The following is a 22,485-nucleotide window of genomic DNA, read 5'->3' as shown; positions in this document are numbered from 1 at the left end:
TACCTATACTTTATTAATGTATAGGTAAATACAAAGCAACCAAGGAATATCAGAAAGGTGCAGGCCTTCCATTCCAAAAGAATACTTCAGTTTTTTTCTAGCTGCTTTTAAGATTTTTTTCCTTCCCTTTAGATAGATATTATTTTTTAACATTTAATATATGTACATGGTAAAAATTTGGGAAAAGATACTGTAAGGGGGGGAAAACCATCAATCAAATATTAAAATATATTAGGAACCAGCAAAATTTAAGCAGCACCTGTTCTCACTGATTTAAAGTGTTTTAGCATTTCTGCATTTTAAATACCCCTGTTGTAGCTTCTAGCTCAGTGGCAGAAAAAAAAAAAAGGTCAATTTAAACATATTTGATGTTTGCGTGATACAGGTAGAGTTCAATTCAGTGAAAAAAAATATGTGGGAATAGAAAAATTTGTTAGCCATTTTTGGATAAAAAATAAAGCTGTATCTATACCTAATTTTTAAAGCTAAAATTTTATGCCAAAGACTTATGTATAAAAAAATAAAACAAATATTCTTATAAAAATAGGTGGGAAATTTATTTATAAGATTAGAATTTGCAACTAGTATACCAGGTAATCAATCCCTTAGGAACTATAAAACACTAATCCACATTATCAGACTCATGAACACCAGCATAGAGTTAAATGATAAACTGCAAATAATATTTGTTACTAATGATAAATGATTGACAGATGTTATTATAATTCAAGAAGAAAAGAGTAGCCTGATGTGGTAGCATACCTGTGATCCCAAGTACTTGGGAAACCAAGACAGGAGGATTGGGTGTTAAAGCACAGTCTTAAACAATTTAGTAAGACCCTGTGTTAAAACAAAAAATAAAAGAGAGGGGGTATATAGTTCAGTGACAAAGTACCCTGGGTTCAGTCCTCAGTACCAGGGAGTTAAAAAAAAAAAAAAATTTAGAAGAAAAAGGAACATAAGAAAAACTCTAGTCTAACTTTGCAAATGTATTTAAAACAGTCGTTCATTTCTGTAATGTGATCATTTTTATATGTGTTGGAAATTGGAGAATTATGTCAGTTTAATTCAAAAATTACTTTGTGTCACATGAAATGTTTTTTCTAGGCAAAGGGAACCCGAATAATGGAGTGAGAAAGGAAGTTTAACTTTCAGAGGAAAGGAAATAGCTAAAGCTTGGTGGCTGCATTGCTGGCATGAATATTTTTGCTCTGTTTGGAGAACATTAAATATGAGTGCTTATACTTGCATTTTTTCCCCCAGAGAATTCTATCTTTGTTTTATGTGACTCTCTACATCTGAATGACCACCTACTTAATAGCCTCAAGGCTTTGCTTTCATGTTCACTGGTTGAGCACCTGTCAGCATTGTTTTGTTGTGCTTTATGTGCTTGAGGCAGCCTCCAACCAAGTTGAGTACTTGTCTGTGCATTATAAATTACCTTCATGGGTACCATTTAATAGTTTTTGTCAGCCCTTTAGTGTCAGAGTTAAATAGTTTTTAAATAGCCCACCCCAATTGTTTTTCCCATGAGTCCTGTTTTTGGCATGCCATTTTGCAAAACGTGAATGTCTTTTATAAAACATTCCTTTAGAGTAAAACATACCTTTAGAATACATTTAAATAAACATTAGATCCTTAACCTTCCCTATCTCATCTAGTTACTTTTTTACTTTTTGTCCAAAGTTTAAAGCATCAAAAGCATTTGAGAAATTTAATTATTGCGTGCCCTGACTATTTACTTTTTTGTAAATAGTTTTAGCCATTATGTTTTAGTAATAGTTGAATTTAAGATGTTTAGTGGGAATCTCTGAATGTTCCCATAGAATAAAATTGTACGAGACTGGCAGTTTATACACTGATACATAATTTATTACTAAAATCTTATTATAGCATATTTGCCCCCTCCCCATATATATGTGTGTGGGTATGTGCTTATGTAATGGGAAGGTGAACAAGATAAATATTATTGATAATTTTAGGCTGTAATTGGAATTTAGTGAATTGATACTTTGTATCAGATACTTCATTATCAGTAAGTATGCAGATTTTAATTTTATCATTTCTAGTACAAATTTGTGCCCAAAGTGAAAAGGGTTGAATAAAATAAAAGCATCCAAGTCAATCTGGAATAATAATATCCCAATATATTACCTCCTGTTAATGGGATTTTATGGATTTTATTTTTAAAATATTTTCTTGAGTAATAAAAGCTTTGTAGAGATTTTTAAAACCTCTATATAGTTATCTACAGTATAGTCTTTTTAAGAAAATACTTGAGCTCTTTGCAATTCTGTTTTTTTACTTGTTTCTCATGTAGCTTTGCCTATCTCCCACCATCCTATTTAGTAATCTTTGTGTTTATAATATGCCATTAGCTATGTATTCAGAAAACCAAGAATATTGCATAGCTGTGCCCATAGTTTCTGCAAGTAAAACTGTTAATTGTCTAATGTCTAGTCATGTAATATAATTGTTCTCACATATTAAGAGAAAGCATAAGAAGACATATAACCTTTTAGTATTAGTGATAGATCTAATGATGTTTACATCCATTTTATATGACTCAACATTTTTCAGAATGAAATAGCCATGACAAATCTTGGTTAAAACTTATGGTTTGTGGTTACATAGGCTTCTTCTTCTTTTTTTTTTTAAGATATATTTTTTTAGTTGTTGCTGGATCTTTATTTTATTCATTTATTTAAATGCAGTATTGAGAATTGAACCCAGTGCCTCACACATGTGAGGAAAACACTCTATTGCAGAGCCACAACTCCACCCATGTAGGCTTTTGAATATACTTTTGATATAATCTAGGCAGTAATCTGGCTAAAGGCGTTATTCTTGTTACCTGTTGTCCATAAAGCTTAATTTAACTTAATTTCCTAGCAGACTTTTTTTTTCTTAAAAGTAGCAGAGTCAATCAATTATTTATAGTGTTTTTTTCCTTAGGTTATGTTGACTTTCCCAATAGATAAATAATGGGATTGCCATGAGGGGTGAGAAGTACTTTCCATTTCTGGATCTAAGAATTGAAAAGATCTTAGAGAACATTTAGAGGAGAATGAAAAGCACAACTCAGAGGATTACTGACTAGTTTTGAAGGGTAAACAGAAGGCCAACCTTATATTTCTTTTAGCTCCTCTGTTGTAAGATGGTTAAAGAATACATTGTGAAGATTAAGAGGAAGGCTTGTAGAACCAAATAGCCTCAATTTGCATCTCCTCTGTCACTTGTTTGGTATGGAATATTGGACATCTCCATTTATCTCAGTCTCCTTTTTCTAAAACGAGTGTATTAAAAATATGTATGTCTTAGAATTATTGTGAAAATTAAGTGAATTATGAAAAGTGCTTCTTAGTATGTGTAAGTAATTAGTAAAAATATAGCCTTTAATAAAACCATCATCAGTGAATATTGTGGGTTAATGGTGAATCTATCAAAGGTTTAGTATAAATTGTCATGCATTCCAGAATATACTGTTAAAATATAACTATTAAAATTATTTTTCTCACCTCTTCATTTTATGCAATGATGTAGTGATTTATAATGAACATCAGGGAGAAACTTTGTTTGTCTTGCTTTTGGTTCTGTTCACTTACTGCTTTATAGTTTCCTTTTTCTCTTTTCTATTGGCCATTATAATTATAAATATTGTGGGATTTGTTGTTACATATTTGTACATGCACATAACATAATTTGGTCAATTTATTTCCCCCATTTGCTTTATGATTTTTTATTTTAGCTTTTAGCAGTACATCTATTGGGGTTGTATTTATTTTAGTACCTATTTTGTGGGATACCAGGATTTTGCTAGTTTTCACATGCTTAAATTTATTATGGGAATTTAAAATATATAAACAAGTATTGATAGGACAGTGCAATAAGTCTTTATTTTACCTGTCATTCAGCTTCAGTGATTTATCAAATCATGGCCAGTCTTGTTTTATATACACCCTCATCCATTTTCCTATATTATTTAAAAACAAAAAGACATTTTAATGTACTTGAAACATAAAGATAAGGTTTTCATGGAGGTTTTCAATCATTGGCACTAGGATTACTACTTGGGGAGTTGTAGAGGAAGGGTTTTGATCAATAACATCTAAGGGACAGCTACCACTACTATCCCAAATATACTGTCTTGGAATTATTTGTAGCACCACTTAGTGTCTTGTTTATGATCAGATGTATTTATTATCAGCTGTTAAACATAGTCTCATTTCAGTAGTATATAAAATAAGTTATGTAGATAACATATAAGTTTCTATAATAATCTCCATAGGTTAACAGATAAATATAGTAAGTTAATGCTGAAAATATTTATAGTTGCAAAATAGTTGTATTTTTATGGTTGCAGAGTATATGCTTTTCAGAAAAATTTAAAAAGAATAGACTGTGTGTTTTTCTTTTCAGGTAAATTATAGTCAGTATAATAAGAAACTGTGGGTTAGGGAAAAGTGCCCTTATGGAAGGAAAAAATTCAGAAACTTTTAAGCAGGAAAGTGCTTTTGAGACTTATAACCAAAGTATTTTTCCTTTAAATTTGTTGAGCTGTTGGACTAGAGATGCTAGTTTATCTTTGATCAGAACTAGGCATGGATCCATTGCTTCATGTAACTTGAATTGTAACTACTTCATCTTTGGCTTGGATCCTTGATTAAAACATAGCTTGGCTGCTGCTACAGCAGCAGCAGTTCCTTTAGCTGCTGTTTTTGTTGGAATGCACAGGGATGTTGTACTTTTCTATGCAATATTAGTATAAACATAATTCATTTGCTGCAAATAAGTGTTTTTTAATAGGATATGTATGATAATATCAGTGGGAAATATTGTGGTGGTTTAATCATATTATGGTCAATGCTAAGACTGTTTTGTGTTGTATTAGTAGTGTTTATGTCAATAGAAAGAATCACAATATTAAGATGAACAGAGAACTATTTCATATCTATGTAGCCAAGTTTTAAAAAAGTTGATTTTATATTTGTAATAGAGTCAGTGGTAATTGGTCTTGTAATGATTTACATGATCATTTTAAGTTGAGTAAACAAGGTATTTTCTACATTCTCTGCTATTTTTGTTTTATTTTTAAATGTAATCCAGTTTTGCTTTTAGATAAACTGAGCATATATGTTCGTTAATGCATTCCTTCTTTGTAAATATATTTCTTGTAAATGATATGGTTTAATTGCCATCAAATAGGAGTTCAAAAAACACTAGACTTGAGGTTTAATTATTATGAGAGAAAACAGTTTTGGACAAAGTATTTGAAAATTGAAGCTCTCACTCTTGATAGATATGCCCCATTGTTTAGCTGGATTAGAGCTTATATCTCTGCATTTTTAGATTATATCATTCGGTGATCTAGTGGTACATTTTATTTTTCTCTTGAAAGAGTTCAAGAAATTATATTTAAATACTAAGTGATGGCTTATTTTTTTTTAAATGGCTAGCACTACTCAACTTAAAAATATTTAGAGATAAAAATGTAGCTATTTTACCTGGGTGTTGCAGGAATGATTATTAGTGTTTTCATACTTTTATTTTTGGTACTGGGAAGTGAACCCCCAAGGGTTCTTAACTACTGAGCCAAATCCCAGCCCTATTTATTTTTTTAAATTTTGAAACAGGGTCTCACTAAGTTGCTTAGGGCCTTGCTAAGTTGCTGAGGCTGGCTTTGAACTTGTGATCCTTTTGCCTCAGCCTCCCAAGTCACTGAAATTAAAATTGTGTGCCATATACGAAGCTCATAATTTTGAATTTAGAATCAAATCAGAGATAGGCACAGGATTTCATCAGCTAAAACTGTCAACTTTAGTACAGGTTGAATATCCCTTTTTTGAAAATCCAAAATCTGAAAGATTTGACTTGGTGTCACTGTGGTAAATTCCATACCAACTCATGTCACCAGTTGCAGTCAAAATGCAGGTTTTGTAAAAGTATAAAATTTTCTTAAGGAGACACACACACACACACACACACACACACACACACACACACATTCGTTACGAAACACAGGAGAATTTTTGTGTTTAGACTTGGGTCCCATTCCTGAGATGGTTCCTGGTATGTGTGTAAATATTCTAAAATACAAAAACTGAAAAATCAGAAACACTGCTTCCAAGCATTTCAGATAATGAGTTTCAACCTGGATTGATTAAAGTAGATTGCAGGGAAAAAAATCTGTATCTAAAGCCAGATGGGCTTGTTCTGCACCCAACCCCTAGATTTACCTGCACTCAGATATAGGCAATGCTGTAAAGACACAGATTCTTCCATAGAGGCAAGGCACTTTCAAAACATAATTTAGAAGAGAGCATGTATGTTCTGAGAATATCCTCATGTGAAAGAAGGAGTATCAGAGATTAGCATTTAATTCTTTTTTTGTAGTGTAATTACACAAGTCATTATATTTTCCGTAGGGAAATGAGTTATAATAGTAGAGAGAACTCATAATCCTAAATTCAAAGTTTTGTGGTTTCAAACTTTTTTTGACTGATCCAATGTAAAAAAACAGATGAGCTGAATCAAGTTTCATGAAATGTTGCTTGTACTCGGCACACTAATGTACCCTAATATTTTCTGTCTTAATTCATTAGATACTACAGAATTTATGTCACATAAATGGGATCAGTATAGTTAAAAAAAAGTGGCTCAAGCAGATGTGTATTCCCACATCAAAACATGAGTCCTGAGAATTGGAGGTCCTTTTATTTGCTTATAAGATAATCTTTGTTCTATCTCCACTCTAGTCTGGCTATCTAATCTTTAAAGGATATGATATTGTGCTTAACTTTAAAGATAGAAGTACTTATACCAGTATTGGTTAGAACATAAAATCTCAAATTTATTCTTTCTCCTCAATATTTCTCATCTATTGTGAAAGAAAAAAAAAATACAGGATTACCTAAAGGACCATTCTTTTTCTCCAGATACTTAAAAAGTTTTTCTTGGATTTAGCCAGATCCCCAGGGAAGTGTATTCCTATATCAGTTTTCTACCCTTGTAGAATTTCTTAGGTGTTAAGCCACTAGACCACACTGGAAGAGTGTGTAACCAAATGTCACTCATTGCAGTTCATTAAGGATGTTGTTCATTCTTTGTGATCATCTTAAGAATTTTGACTTGAAGGAGAATTTGCTCTTTTGTGTTAGGAATACTGTTTTTCTTTATTATCTGTTTTTGTTTTTTTGTGTGTGTGTGTGTGTTAGGGATACTGATTCATGTAATAGATTATGTTGCCCTTTTATATAGTGAAAATTTTGAGCCTACATTTTCTTTGCTGACCTCATTATGCTGTCCCTCTCATCTCTCCCCAGTGAATTACTTTTCTATTAGCCCTAATTTTCTTGTATATGTAAAAAATTTTATATCCTATACGCTACTTCAAGTTTTTATAGAAATAAATATTTATAATTAGCTATTGTTAAAACTAAACTTTAAAAGCCAAATTAACTTGTTAGAATAGAAAAATAAGATTATATTATTATAAATTTGATAGTTTTTGTGATTTGGTTGTTTTTAAAAATTATATTAATCAACATTTATTGTTAAAAGTATGTTTAGCTTTATTTTACATAATTAAATTAACTTTATGCACTGTTGCTTTTAAAACAATATTTTTGGGTATTAATATAAAATGCATTTGGAGAATAAATAAACCTTGTAAATCCCTCAGATCTTTTTGGTATGAGGTTGACTATAAACTACCAAGTATTTGAATTAAAATGTTTTTAGTTATTTCAATCTAACAATGGCGATATATCATAAAGGATAAGTTTCATCAGTAGTATGTCAGCATTTTAATTACATAAAATCGTATTCTATTTAGAGCTTTTTAATTTTTAATTTTCTTTTCTTTTTCTTTCTTTTTTTTTTTTGTGCAGGAGCCATGCTAACATTCTCTGTATTGTTCCAATTTTAGTATATATACTGCTGAAGCAAGCACAGCTTTTGTATTTTTTAGACCAGCCTCAAAATTTCTGAAATAAATTTTCAAGTTTTGAGTTCAATGTCACTTGCCATACAACTGTATTTTTTCGTTTAGCTGAAATAAGTGTATCATGTTGGAGATACATTATAATTTTTGTTGAAAATATTATATTTGAAGGGAAAATTTAATTATTGTAAGTTGTTATTTAAGTGATTTATATACTTAGATCTCTTTATACATTATCAACATGTTTCAAAATATCTAAATGCCTTAAGTTTTACATTTTAAATACTTAAAAAATGATCTAAACATTCTAAAAACTGAGAATTATTTAATGAAACAGGTTTAGTTGTAAAAATGTCTTAATAAAATATGAATTTTTCAGTTGTAGAATTGAATAAAAATGTCAACCTTATTGTGAAATTTGGAATTAAAATTAATTCAAGAAATGGACAAGAGATAGTGACCATTTTAGTTAGAGAAAAGGTCTCTGATATTTCAAACATTGCCTAAAGTTAATAAATAATTTGTGATAAAACCATAAGACTCTGTTCATATTTCTGAACATGATGTAGATAGCATGTTTAAATACAGAACTCTAGTGATCATTGTTAGTATATATAAAAAGCATGTTTTTGGAAAACTATAGTGTCAACCCTGTGCTACTTCTAAATGTACACAATGTAACGTTTCTCAATGATTTAGGATTATGTCAAGGTAGAGGAATTTTAGATAATAATGAGAATTATTTCAAGTGGAATTATTTTGGAAGCCTCATCTTCCCTTTACCTCCATGTCCCTGGAATTTATCTTGAATAATTCTCCAATGTTAATTTACGTTGTGTGTTACTTTCTCAACAGAATGATTATGTATGTCATTCATACTTCTGGTAAATAGTTGTTCAATGACTTCTCTAATCTATCTTTTAGTTTGGAATAATGTTTTTAAGTTCACATACAAAATAGCAATCTGTCTGTTTCCTATAAACATTAACAAAGTTTGCTAGAATCATCCCTGTTCTTAGAATGGAACAGAATTATACTTATAATATGCCCCTAAGTATCATCTATATTCAGTAAAATTTAACATTTTGATATATTCTTACAGGGTTCATGCTTGAACCAGATCCAGAGCATAGACCTGATATATTTCAAGTGTCCTATTTTGCATTTAAATTTGCCAAAAAGGATTGTCCGATCTCCAATATCAATGTAAGTAGTTTCTAAAGTAGGATATGAATTGAAAATACATTTTATCATGTGTGTAGATACGTGTGTTTGTGTATGTGTGTGTATACACTTTGAGTACTTGTTTTATGACAAGTGATCTGCTAGTGTGTTTGTGAGTATAGTTTTTGTATAAAGTCACATTTCTGAAACTATGTCCTGAGGTGTCCTGGAGAACTGCAGCAAACTCAAGAGGATATTTTGCATTTTCAAGGGAACACAATGACATTTGTCTGACATAGCACAGACTTCTTTTATCAAGTTGTTTAAGCTTAACCATTTAATAAACAGACACTAAGTGCTCTCTTAAAGACAAAAATTTGGGAAAGTTGGTTGTGAAAAATAGATGCATGGTAAACGGAGAGACCTGAATTCAATTCTGTTGTTTTTTGGGGGAGGTTACCTAATGTACATTTTTTTTTCGTCTGTAAAGCAAGATAGTAATTACAAAGATTACAACTAATGTAAAACCTAGTGCTGAGTCCATGGAAAGAGCTTATATGGAAATAGCGCATATCGTTTGAAGTTTTATTCACTATGTGCACACTACATTAACTTCAGATAAATGATGTATGACAAGTCTCTGGTAATTTTAATAAGGTTGCTAGTTGTTACTGATTTTAAGCCGTTTTCAACTTTATAAAGAACATTCTGGCCTGATTTGCTTGTACATGTTTCCCTTATGTATAATTTAATCTACTTATGAAGAAAAAGGAAGGAATGTGGTACCTTTCCTTTTTTGTTTTTTAAGGCCCTTAATGTATCAAACGTAATGTTTTCTATGTTGAAGCTGAAATCATGCAGTTCTAACATTCAATAAAGAAAATAGTTTTATTTGAAATTTTACTATGGATTTTTAGCTCTCCATTCATCTAATATTTACTGATTTCTGTTATGATCCAAACATGGGGCGTAAACACTAGTGAAGCCTTCTGTCTTCATTTTCTAGATCTTATGCTGAGTGTCATGAAAATTATCTGTAGTATTTGTAAACACTTTTTTATACTTATTTACTTCTTTTTCTTTTTTTAAAATTTTTTATTTATATATAACAGTGGAGTGCATTATAATTCTTATTACATATATAGAGCACAACTTTTCATATCTCTGGTTGTATACATAGTGTATTCACACCAATTCGTGTCTTCATACATGTACTTTGAATAATAATGATCATCACATTCAACCATCATTAATTACCCCATGCCCCCTCCCTTCCCCTATATACTTCTTTTTCTGAAGTACAAAATAATCTTTGATTTATAATCTTTGTAGTATAATCTTTATTTTTACCCAAATGACATTTGTATAACATGTAGTGATATTTGCAGATTATATCTGGGAAATATAATGTGGTTAATTTGGGACGTGAAAATAAATGGTATCTCATACAAAGTATTTTGTATTGTTTTGTTTTGTTTTTGAGATACTGGGGATTAAACCCAGGGCCTTAGCTGATAGGCAAGTGCTCTACCACTAAGCTACATCCCAGCCCTCACAAACAGCATAAGTTCAATAATATGTCCATAGCTTAAAAAACAAACTTGTTAAAATTAAAAACCAAAATGAAAATTTTTGTTTTTGTTTTTTTCTTTCAAGAACTCTTCTGTTCCTTCAGCTCTTCCTGAACCATTGACCGCTAGTGAAGCAGCTGCTAGAAAAAGCCAAACAAAAGCCAGGTAGGCAAAACTATGTTTGCTGAAATGAAAAAGGCATTTTGGTGGGGGTGGGGGAAGCTACAGTTCTTATTTAAATTTTAGCCAATGTCATTGATTAAATGTCATCCTCCCACAAACCCACAAAAAAAAGGGCGTGTTACTTATTGCATGTGGTGTAGATAACAAGTACAAAATAAGGTTTAAAATATTATGTCCAGGATTTGATATCGCTCTTACCTGAACTGTCCACTCTCATTAATAAATATGTGAATTCTTAACTGATGATGCTACAGTGGGTCTTTTTTGCGGGGGATGGGTGGTGAGATCATTATCTTCATAACATGGCAACCCTAATTTAGGACATTTTATGTTTCAAGTTTGTAGCTAATATGCTTTTTAAAATACTTAAATATAAAATTTATAGGCAACTAGAAAATATATGTATTTTGTAGAATTTATAGTGGGTGGTTATAACTGTTAACATGTTGTAAAACTGTTAAAGTATTATGTTTTGAAATGTATTTTTAAGTTGTTTACTGCATTTATAAGTTTAAAATATATTGTGTAGATTAAGAGCTGAAACTGTTAGTGATGATATTTTCTCTGCTTTTTATTTTAACTTAAAAGTTAATAAGCAGGACTATCTCTTAGGTTATCAGACAGGTATAATATTGCATTTGGGGAGTTTTCTTAGTCATAGCTTTTTGTATTGTTCTCACTTAGTTAAATTATTTGACATAAAATACAAAAATATATTTGTTAAATATTCTTTACATAAAAGGCATAGATATTGGAAATGTAAAGAAAAATAAGCAGTTTTTATTTCCAAGAATTTCTAATTGTAAACAGTTAGTTGTAAACTGATGGATAGCAGAACATTCTGAGAGTAGGGAGGAAGGGAAAGACTGGGAGCTGGGAGAATAAGAGCACAAAAGGAATGCTTTCCCTGGGGGTGGGCCTTTCCTAGAAGAATGAGTAGTCAGTCACCTGAAGGGGTGAGAGTGCAAATAAAACAGACAATTGAGGCTAGAAGAATGGCTCTTATGACACTACAAGGATGGAGAATAAGAGAACAGATTCAGGAGTGGTGGGGAATGAATAAATTGGTAGGTAAATGTCAGTCATAAGCAACTTTGTTTATATGTCATGGCTGAGAATTTTGGATTTTGGCCTTTCATCCTCCAGTCAACTCTGTTGTTTGGCACTTGGTTGTAAGATAGGTTGTGTGATTTGTTACTTAGAAATGTCCAAGTATCATTCATGAATGGCTTTTTTTTAAAAAAAATATGGCAACCTAAAAATATATTCACTCATTTGAATTTCAAAATATTCTCTGGAGGGAGATGAAGAAATGAATATAGCTAATTCATAGAAATCCAGTATGACCACCAGTTTGTCTTATCTATAATGTAGCGTTAATGAGCAGCCATTGTTATAGTTGAGTGGTAATTATGAATTAAGACTGGTCAGTTGGATTTTATTGTCACTTAAAAAATTTAATTATTAATTATTAATTTAATAATTAAATTAAGAAAATATCAATAATTAAATCCTTAGGAAGGTAGGTACAAATTTTTAAAGAAACGAGTCAAATGAAGAGTGATGATTTGAATATCTTTTCATTATGACATAAAAGTTATAGCTATATTACAAGCAAATGAAATAATGCCATTAAAATGTGCAGTATTTAACCTGTTTAAACATTATGCAATGTATACACATATTGAAACATAACATGGTAATCCATTAAAATATATTTTTATGTCTACATATCATTTAAAAATTGCTGTTTATTTATAGTATGGTGAATCTGTTCATTATACATATCAAAATATAAGGTTCATTGGTGCTTATTGGTCATTAAGATAAATTTACTCTTAATGAAAAACTTAAAATCTAAAGTATATAAAGCTTAATATTAAAATTTAGATTTTTTTTCACATAAACGTCATATTTTGGGGAGAGGATTCTTAATTTTATTTTTGCTGAGGTTTTAAATGCTAGGCAAGTGCTCTAACAATGAACTACATTCCCAGCCCAGGGAAAAGAATCTTTAAATAAGCTTTTATGGGTGTTAGTAGCCATCTGCCCTGTCTTTAGTCTGTGACCCTCTTTGCTTTACTTCTCAGAAGCTCCCTTCTGCCTCCCCAAACTTGGCATGTGCTCTTGGGACTGCTAAACATATAAAAGTCATATGACATGTATACCTCAAAGATGGAAATGCTTCCTCTCTCGGCAGATGGAAACTTTGAAGCAGGAAAGAGAGTCTGCTTTTGGAAGATTGTTCAGTTGATAGTGAGGAAGAAAGAAAAGAAGGGAAGCAGAGGAAACAGCACTATGACTGTTGTAATAGTACAAGTGAGTCAGTGTAGCAGGGGCAGTGCAGTAATTACTTTTTTTTTTTTGTGTCTTCATTTTGACTAATTTGTTTTGGCATTTTCTTCCTATTCACACAGAATGCTATTTCTTTTTCAGAGTTTGATAAGATAAAATTTATTTTAAAAATTCAATCTCTAATTCCTACTTGAAGTCATTTTTAGTCAAATTAAAGGTGGAATTATCCTTTATGCAACTCTTGGCAGTACTATTTTGGCATTGATCACTTTCACTGTCTTATATTTTGTTGTGTTTTCACCAACATATAACATACCTTTCTAAGTGTTTTGCTGAATATTGGTCAAGTACAATAGTATATTGATAAAATAAATTGTGAGACATTAGATTGTAGAAATAATTCAGACTATTAATAAGCTTTTCAGAGGTTCTACCATGCTTTATTTGTGTTACGCCTCTCTAAAGAGTGGTTTGGATCAGGAATATGGCAAACTCAAGTTTGGTCTACATTACTCACTTAAGAAATAAATGGAGAGTTAGACAGAAAGATTATGTATTTTTCCCAAATTTCTTGGGATTAGAGAGTGTAAGATTGATTTTAGTGTTAAATCCCATAATTTGAACTCATAAGTATTTCATTATAAAAATGACATATAATTGATTATATGTAAAAATGATCTTTTATTACCTTGGTTCAGTTTTCATATGACACATATCATACCCATCCCTTCTAATTAAACTAAGTGTTATTTTTAGAAGATAGCACAAATATAATACATTTCTATAGTTTTCAATTAAATTTTTGATTCAATTTTCTTTGCTCTTGGAAAGATAGCTGTTAACAGGGCTCCCTCTTGTGGTATGTAGAGATATTAGGAAATAGCTGTAACTTGTGCAGTTATAGATTGGGTTTCTTCAACTGCAGTAACTCTGTGCTTTCATGTGTAGTTAGAATTTTTAAGTATTAAATTACTTAAAATGTGGTAAAGAATTTAGTACAGATATTTTGTGGAAAATCCTGTTGGAAAGAGAATATCTGGCCTTATTAAAAAGTTTTTGAGTTTTTATACTGAATTTTTAGAAAGCAAAGTTGATAATCATATAAATAAAGATTTTACTTGACTTTTTCAAGGAAAAAAAAGCAAATGTCTGTCTTCTCATATCTATTGTCTCTTGTTTTCAAAATTGTGCTTACCTCTTGTCCACCCACATCTGAAGTCCTAAACTAACTCCTAGAAGCAAAAGTTTTATATAGTTTCCATTTAGAGTTATAAGTAAAGCAAACTTGAAGATTAAAGAAGTTGAATGTGAGCAGGGTCTCTACCTGTTGAAAGTGTTGGCTTCTTTTGTTTTATATGCTCTAGGGTGTAGTCTTTTCTTTCTTATGCCTTGAGTCCAGGCTAGGGAAGATTATCTCTTGTTTCTCTTCAAAGAGTTGGCTCGTGATTTTGTCAAAAACATTATAAGAAGGTTTCTGTTTTGTTTTCCTTTCAATCTCATTTCATCTCCTTAACAGTAATCTTTGGGAGTATACTCTTTCTGCCAGTTTCAATTGCAGACCTTGATGGTAGTGTACTATTTTCTTTATTTACTTTCCTGTCTTCACTAAAAACGTAGTCTTTGGGAGTAAGATTTAGGAAGAAGCCAAGAGGACTGACATGATCATCTGTAATAATTAAATGCATCTGTTGAAGTAGATACTTTACAGAAAAAAATAGTAAGAAATAAGCCCAATATTTGTAATAAAATGTGTTCTTCTATTTTAGAATAACAGATACCATTGGACCAACAGAAACCTCAATTGCACCAAGACAAAGACCAAAGGCCAACTCTACTACTGCCACTCCCAGTGTACTGACCATTCAAAGTTCAGCAACCCCTGTTAAAGTCCCTGCTCCTGGTGAATTTGGTAACCATAGACCAAAAGGTAATGCAGCTTTCATAGTCAATGGAAATAAACCTTAGATGATTTGATTTTCAAGAGGCATAAATTACCAGTAAAAAAGTAGATAATAATACATCAAAAAACTTTGTGCTGATATCTAATAGACTCAATTATTTTTCTTAAGGTTTTCTGAAGGCAAAGAAAAGTTATTGGCAATGTAAAAGTATAATATGAAAAGCTCAAAATTTTCCTTGATTCTAATACAAACTCTTATCCCGAGAGATAGGTTTGGCATTGATAATAAAGTTCAAGAGTATAGGGAGTTCTGTGTTGTATTGGAAAGGAGGTGGTTGAATCTCTGGTCTTTGAAAGCTATGTATCTTTCTTTGCTTTGAATCTATAGCCTTGGTGAAGGAACCATGTGCACATTGCAACATAAGAACTGGTATTTTAGTTTGATTTTGAGAATTATTTTTCTAATCTAAAACATCTCCTAAGTATTTTGGTAGTGTGGTACTTAAAACAGTTTTTCTCACTAAGGGAATATTCCTGACTGATGAAGTACATTTAATCTTAATCTCTCAAGGGTCTGGGGATATAATGAAGACTTATCTCAAAGATAACTCCAGTTTACACTTCCATTTTATAACAAACTTGTGTTTTGTTTTTAAATGTTAAATGTTTTCATTTAGAATACTCTCAATGGTTCAAAGCCTGCATTTTGAATGAATCTATGTTGAGTCTTATTTCTCTCATTTTTCTTTAGTAATATATCTTATAAAAATATTAGTACTTATAGGATTATTAGAAGGCTTAAATGACTGGTTAATGTAATGCCTGGTACAGAATATGCCCTTAAGAAATATTAATCATTAGACACTTTTATTACTATTAAGTCAAATATATGGTGAGGGAAGATAATGTTTATTTTTATATTAACCTGGCATATTGCTACATATCTATGTGGTAATCAGGTGCACCAATTAGAGTAGTGTCCTATGGGAAAGGGAAGGTAATGGGAAAGGGAAGAAATGTTCATTCACATTTCACCATTTCTTAGCCTCACTGCTGTTCTCTTGTGTAAAATGAGGACAGCAAATCTTGTTCCTATTCTGAGGAGTAAATAGAAGGTGTATGTTATGTAGAAAAATCCTATCTCAATAAGCATTCATTGATCTTTTCCCTACTGTTTTGGTTTGGAGACCTTATTAGTTTTATTTATCACATATCAGAGTTCCCTGGCAAAAGGCCAACTTGAAACACATTTGTGCTTGAACAAGTCAGATTTCTTTCTTACAAATTACGGGGAACTGTGAGGTAGCATTTGAAAAAACATTTTCAGAATTTGGACTTGTTTTGGATAATTTTGGGGAGGAGTTAAGGAAGTGGGACATCTTTGGATTCTATCCAGAAGCCTGGGCATGATATGGTTTAGGTATCAAATCTTATCCTGAAGGAGAGAAGCTAAAGCCTCAATTGGTTACAGAGTAGCAGTCAAATGAGGCAAGATAGAGGGACCTTGGGTTATTTTTGTGGTTTGGACAAAGTTCATGATTCTGTTTGTGTTCAGATATGAATATAGAGTGGTTTTGTGTCTTGATCTTTCCTAGACACAGAGTAGTAACCTTATCTGATGTTAAGTGTTTTATGAAATAAACCAACATGTAAGCACTAAGACCCAGCTGTGAGGGCCAGGCCTGTTCCTGATATAAGGAGCTACATTTCTCTTATATTTGCTTCCAGCTTAAGTTGGAAAAATTATACTTTTTCCCCTCCCATATAAGCTCCTTTTTAACATTTCCTTCTCCTCTGGAAATCATATAGAAAGAAACACATATAAGAAAAGAAAGTAAAAAAAGTGTGTTTTCTCTTAAAATATGCAAATAACACAGAAATATTCAGAGGGAAATATAATTCTCCTTTTTTAAACTTAGAGCATATAGTTGTACATAATAGTTGGGTTCATTTTGACAAAAACATAAATGCAAGCAATTTGATTTCAGTTTCCATTCCCCCCACTTTTCCTCCCATCTTTCTTCTATTTTTTTCTACTCTACTGATCTTCCTTTCTTTGTTCCTTTATTTATTTAGTTTATTTTATATGTGTGTGTGTGTGGGGTGTGTGTATATATATACATATACAAAGGGGAAATTCCCTTTGGTACATTTGTGTATTCATATAACATGATTTTATCAAATTCATTGCATATTTCCTTTGCTTTCCCATCCTTCCTCCTTCCCTCTTGTTCTCCCTTCTACCCCATTGATCTTCCCTATATATCTATGATATTATTTCTTCCCTCCTCACCTTCTTTAGCTCTGGTTTCCACTTATTAGAGGAAACATTTGGCTTGTGATTTTCTGAAATGTAACTTATTTCACTTAGCATGATGTCCTCCATTTCCATCTGTTTAATTAATTCAATTAATTCATTCTTTATGGCTGAGGAAAACTCCATTGTGTATACTATACCACATTCTCTTGATCAATATTCATTTATTCAAGGGAATCTGGATTGATTCCTTAATTTGGCTCTTGTGAATCTGGACTGATGCCTTAATTTGGCTGCTATAAACATCGATGTGACTATCACTATAGTTAGTATGTTGACTTTAGTTCTTTTGAGTAAATGCCAAGGAGTGGGATAGCAGGGTCTTATGGTAATTCTTTTCCTACTAATTTTGAGGAATCTCCATACCACTTTCCAGAGTGTTTACATTAATTTGCAGTCCTACCAACAATGTATCAGGGTTTTCTCTCACATCCTTGCCTGTTTTCTTGATAATTGCTATTATATTACGTAAGTCTCCTTCTTTTCTTCCCAGAGCTAACCAGAAGTAGTTCAGTGTGCATTCTCTTATATTCTTATGTGATATATATATAGATACAAGTAATTTATGTTGTCATTGACTTCAGTGAATTCATACCATATACATTTCTCTGGCAAGTTGATTTTTTCTTCTTAATATATTTTGGAAAGCTTCTTAGCTCATCATTGCATAAAGAATTGCCAAGTAATTCTTAATAGGAATGTGATATTTTATACCATAAATATACGATGGCTTGTATAACCATTTACATTATTTTCTATATTTTCTGTTACTAATAGTGTTGCAGTGAATATCCTTACATCCCATTCTTTAATGACATTAGGACATTTCTCTAAGGAAGGTATTAGGAAGTTTTTTTTTTTTTAATTTTGTTTACATACTTCTAAATTGCCATCCAAAAGACTCCAGAAATTTACACTGATATCAACAGTGTCAGTCTCATTCCTATTCTTGCCAATGCTTAATGATAGAAGTTTTTAAAAATGTTGTCTTATTGTTAGGTAAAACATTTTTATTGCATTTTAATATTCCTGATTAATAGTACACTTTCATCTGTTCATGTTTTTCTTCTATGAATTAACTGTTCCAATTTTCCATGAGATTGTTTTCTTTTTATTGCTCTGAATATTTATTTTTATTCTGAACATTAAGTCTTTAACTTTTTGCCAAATACATTATAAATCTTTTCTTCCATTTTTGCCATTCATCTTTACATTTGTGAATATACATTGAGACATAGGAAAAACAAAATTTTACAAGGTCAGTTTTACACTTTTCATTTTTCTGCATTTTGTAATGTATTTCAAAGAAATTTTTTCCATTTTTTTTTAAGTGCTGATACTTTTTTTGTTGTTGTTGTTAATAGTGGTGTTTGTTTTCTGCAGTTAGCTTTTCAGTCTTCCTGGAATTTATTTTAGGGTATAGCATGGAGAAAGGACTAAGTTGAGTTTTTTTTTTCAGTTTTCTGTAGTGCCATTTATTAATTAGTACAGTATTGTATATTTTTTCTATTCTTTCTCTCCTGATTTGAAATGCCACATTCATCATAATCTAACTTTCCATATTGATTCCTTACCTCTTTACTGTACTATTAGTGTAACCAGAACCCCGGTAGAGTAGAATCCTGCTTGGAGGTACAAACCATCTGGGAAAATAAAAAGGCTGAAATAATCAGCAAGAAATGAAGACAAAACCAGAAGTTAGATTTAAAACAGGGGCACCTGATGAGTCTTCCAGCCCTGATAGGAACTGGAACTGAACAACTGAAAAAGGCCCCAATTCTTTATTTAAGGGGGGAAGTACATCAAAGGCAGGGATAAGGTTTCAGTGTGGTAGGGATCTTGCAGTCAACAGGTTGTTTGGTGCTTGGTAGACTATGCCCATTGGTAGGTTATGCCCTTTGTAGGTTATGCCCTTTGATTCTAGTGCTTTAAGCTAAAGCAGGGCACCAGTGTGATCTGGGAAATTTCATCCAGGAGTTCCTAGAAAAACAGCTTCCCTGCCTTAGTGGCTCAAACAATATCCATAGTTCATACAGGGCTCTCAACACTGTATTATTGAATTGTTTTTTTAATACCTCTTCCACAACTTTCTAGTTTTGATAAATCTAATCAGACAAGTAGACTAACATCCTTCTCTAAAATTTCCTTCTGTATGAATTTTAAAGAAGGCCTCTCAAATTACAAAATATAATTTTTAAATATTATTTAAATCCAATGACATACTGAATTTGGAGGAAATTCACGTTTTAATTTTTGATCATTATACTCATCCATATTACTAATTCTTTTATTAATTCTAATAGATTTTAGTTGCTTATCTTGAATTTTTTTGAGAGGGAGAATCCCTTTTTGATAATGATTTGCCTTTTTCTTATGATTATTTATACATTTACTGTTTTCTTTTATCTTATAGCACTGGATAAATTAAATTCCCTTAATATTAAATAGCAATGTTGATAGTTTACATTCTTGTCATTCTCTTTTGCTCCAGGTTTTATGTCTTCCCTGTGTTTCTGTTATTTATTTATTTTCAAAGTCTGGTAGATGAAGTTTTTCTTTATTCCTAGCTTATAATTTTTTTTTTTTTTAGAGTTAGGAATGAATTGCTTTTCTCCCCTCCAATATCTGTTGATAAATGGTATTATTTTCTCCTTTGATGTGTTATTTATTATGTTATTACATTTTTGGATAGTAAAGCCTTTTTGCCTAAATGGGATAAACCATACTTTTGTTCTTTGGGTAAACTGTTGGCCTTGTGTTGGATCCTTTCCTTTATGTTTTTAAATGATTTTCTGAAAAAGAGGTATTGTTTCTTCAAAATGTGTTAGAACTGAGTGAATTTAAATGAATTGTTACTGTTTAAAAATCCAGAATTTATTTTACTTTTAAATTATTTTGGTGGTGCTGGCGATTGAACTCAGGGCCTTGCACATGCCTTGCAAGTGTTATACCACTGAGCTACATTCTGTACCTAGAGGTAAAATTTTGATCACATTTTCAGTTCATTTAATTTTCATTGATATACTATAATTTTTCACCATTTGCTATAATTTACATATATTTTTAAATTGTCCAATTTATTTAGATTTTCAAATTTAGATAAAATTTTAGATAGCAATTTTATGATGTCTTTAATTACTTTAAGTCTGTAGTATGTTGATTCCCTCACTTCTAATATTTATTTGGTGAGAGTTGCCTAGAGCTTTACCTCTTTTTATTAATCATTTCTTTTCTTCCTTTCTTACCTTTTCTTTCTTTTCTTTTTGGTACTGGGGATGCACAGGGCTTTGCACAGGCTAGGTAAGTGCTCTAACACTTATCTACGTCCCCAGCCCTGTTGATCTTTTCAAAGAGCCAATGACTAGCTTTTGGTTTTATTTATTAATTTCATGTTGTGGTTTCTTTTTTATTATTATTTTATACCTTGTCATTAATTCAATCCTTCTACATTCTTGGACTTATTTTCATTTGGTTATTTTATTTTTCAGTTTTCTTGTTTTCGTGTATACATTTAAGGCTAATTTTTTTTTCTTGAGTACTGCCAGTGTTTTGTTTTATAGATTTTGCTATGTTGTATTGTCATCTCTTTAAAAATTAAAAAAATTCAGATACGAATTTCTCTTGATCTTTAAGTTATTCCAGGGGCAGTTGTTAAATTTTCAGTAGGAATAATATTTATGGTTAAAGTTTATTGCTCTGTAGGCAAGACTGTGTTTATTTTATCTTGGGTTTATTGCTTTGTAGCCAAGATCTTGGTCTGTGTTTAATGATTAAATCAAGAGATATATAGTGAAGACCTACTATGTCTTAGGTACTAGGCTGAATCAGTGGTCAAAATAAGACCTTGACAACTGTTATGTAGTCTGTGTTTTGTGGGAGATAGGAATAGAGTTGGAGAGAAGAATGAATTTTGCCTTTGAAAATGAATTAACTACCACTTTTGAGTTTGGTGACCATATACCTGCTTCAGTTTATGTATAGATACTATCTGACTTTGTAGAGAATGTGTGATCTGTGTCTTGATATACAAATTATATATTAGATCAATTTTGTATATTCAGAGTTTCTCTGTCTTTATTTTTATTTGATTTGTTAGCAGATTCACTTAACTTATCTGAGTCTTTGTTTCATCATTTGCAAAATGGGGAATTATAGTGTGAATGATTATGATGTACTTGAAGAAACAGTTGTTTTCATATAAAATTGTAATATTGTTTGTGGATTCTCTGGTGCTCTGTGACTTTGGATGGAGGATCAAGGGCTTTCTGCTGCCTGATGATACTAAAGAAAAGTCAGTTTGTGAGGTGAGAAGTGATCTCACAGTCCTTACATGAAGATCCTTGGTTTGTGATTGGACTCCCATATGAGCCTTCTCCAGCTGGACTTCACAGCTCTGAAAAATGAATGTATAGTTTAGGAGTGTAACTTTTAATTCTCTTTCCATTGGAAAGAAATAACATTTAAAAGATCAATGGTAATTTGGTCTGGATGGTGTGTAATTTTTCTTCATTTTCTTCCTTAAATTTTTATAAATATTTTCAAGAAAGACATAGACCTGAATTTTTCTTAAAATTAGAAGAATTAGAAATAGAAAGCTCTTTTCATGGAGGTTCTGAACTTAGGCCTGAGGAAGTTTGAATACATTAACTGATGAAAAAGAATCCTTCTCTCTTCGTATTCTACCCTTTTCTGCCTTGGAATTGAACAGTTATTTTAGTCAGGCTTCCCTCACCATAACAGAATACCTGAGATAACTAACTTAATAAGAGAAAGGGTTTGTTATGACTTGTAGTTTTAGAGGTTCTGGTTCATGTTTGAATGGACCCATTGCTTTTTAAGCCTTTGGTGAGGGTGCCCATGGCAATGAATTTTCCTTTGTCTAATTCAGTGAACTTCTGTTGGTCCCTTACCTGACTTACTATGAGTTAGCATCTGCATGTCAGAGAAAACATTTGGCCTTTGGTTTTTTGGGATTGGCTTATTTTATTTAGATAGTGTCCAATTCCATCCATTCACTTGCAAATATCATAATTCCATTCTTCTTTATTGTTGAGTAATATTCCATTGTGTATACCACATTTTCTTTATCCATTCATCTGTTGAAGGGCACCCA

General features: G+C 31.4%; 1 protein-coding gene and 1 non-coding gene across 2 annotated transcripts in view; one reads left to right on the top strand and one right to left on the bottom strand.

Annotated features, from left to right (window-relative positions):
* Bmp2k (BMP2 inducible kinase) overlaps positions 1–22,485 on the top strand; it is a 133,776-nt gene that overhangs the window by 62,178 nt on the left and 49,113 nt on the right. The window contains exons 8-10 of the mRNA XM_026403142.2: positions 9,045–9,148; positions 10,763–10,842; positions 14,922–15,082. Coding sequence (XP_026258927.1) covers positions 9,045–9,148; positions 10,763–10,842; positions 14,922–15,082 — 345 coding nt within the window. The remainder of the gene's footprint in view (positions 1–9,044; positions 9,149–10,762; positions 10,843–14,921; positions 15,083–22,485) is intronic.
* Positions 7,850–7,951, bottom strand: LOC113192907 (U6 spliceosomal RNA). Its single transcript, XR_003302079.2, has one exon. It is a non-coding gene; the product is annotated as a U6 spliceosomal RNA (small nuclear RNA).

Source organism: Urocitellus parryii, chromosome 10, assembly GCF_045843805.1.
Source record: "Urocitellus parryii isolate mUroPar1 chromosome 10, mUroPar1.hap1, whole genome shotgun sequence".
NCBI lineage: Eukaryota > Metazoa > Chordata > Mammalia > Rodentia > Sciuridae > Urocitellus > Urocitellus parryii.
Note: the sequence above shows the minus strand (reverse complement) of the source record. Positions and strands in the feature narration are given on the sequence as shown.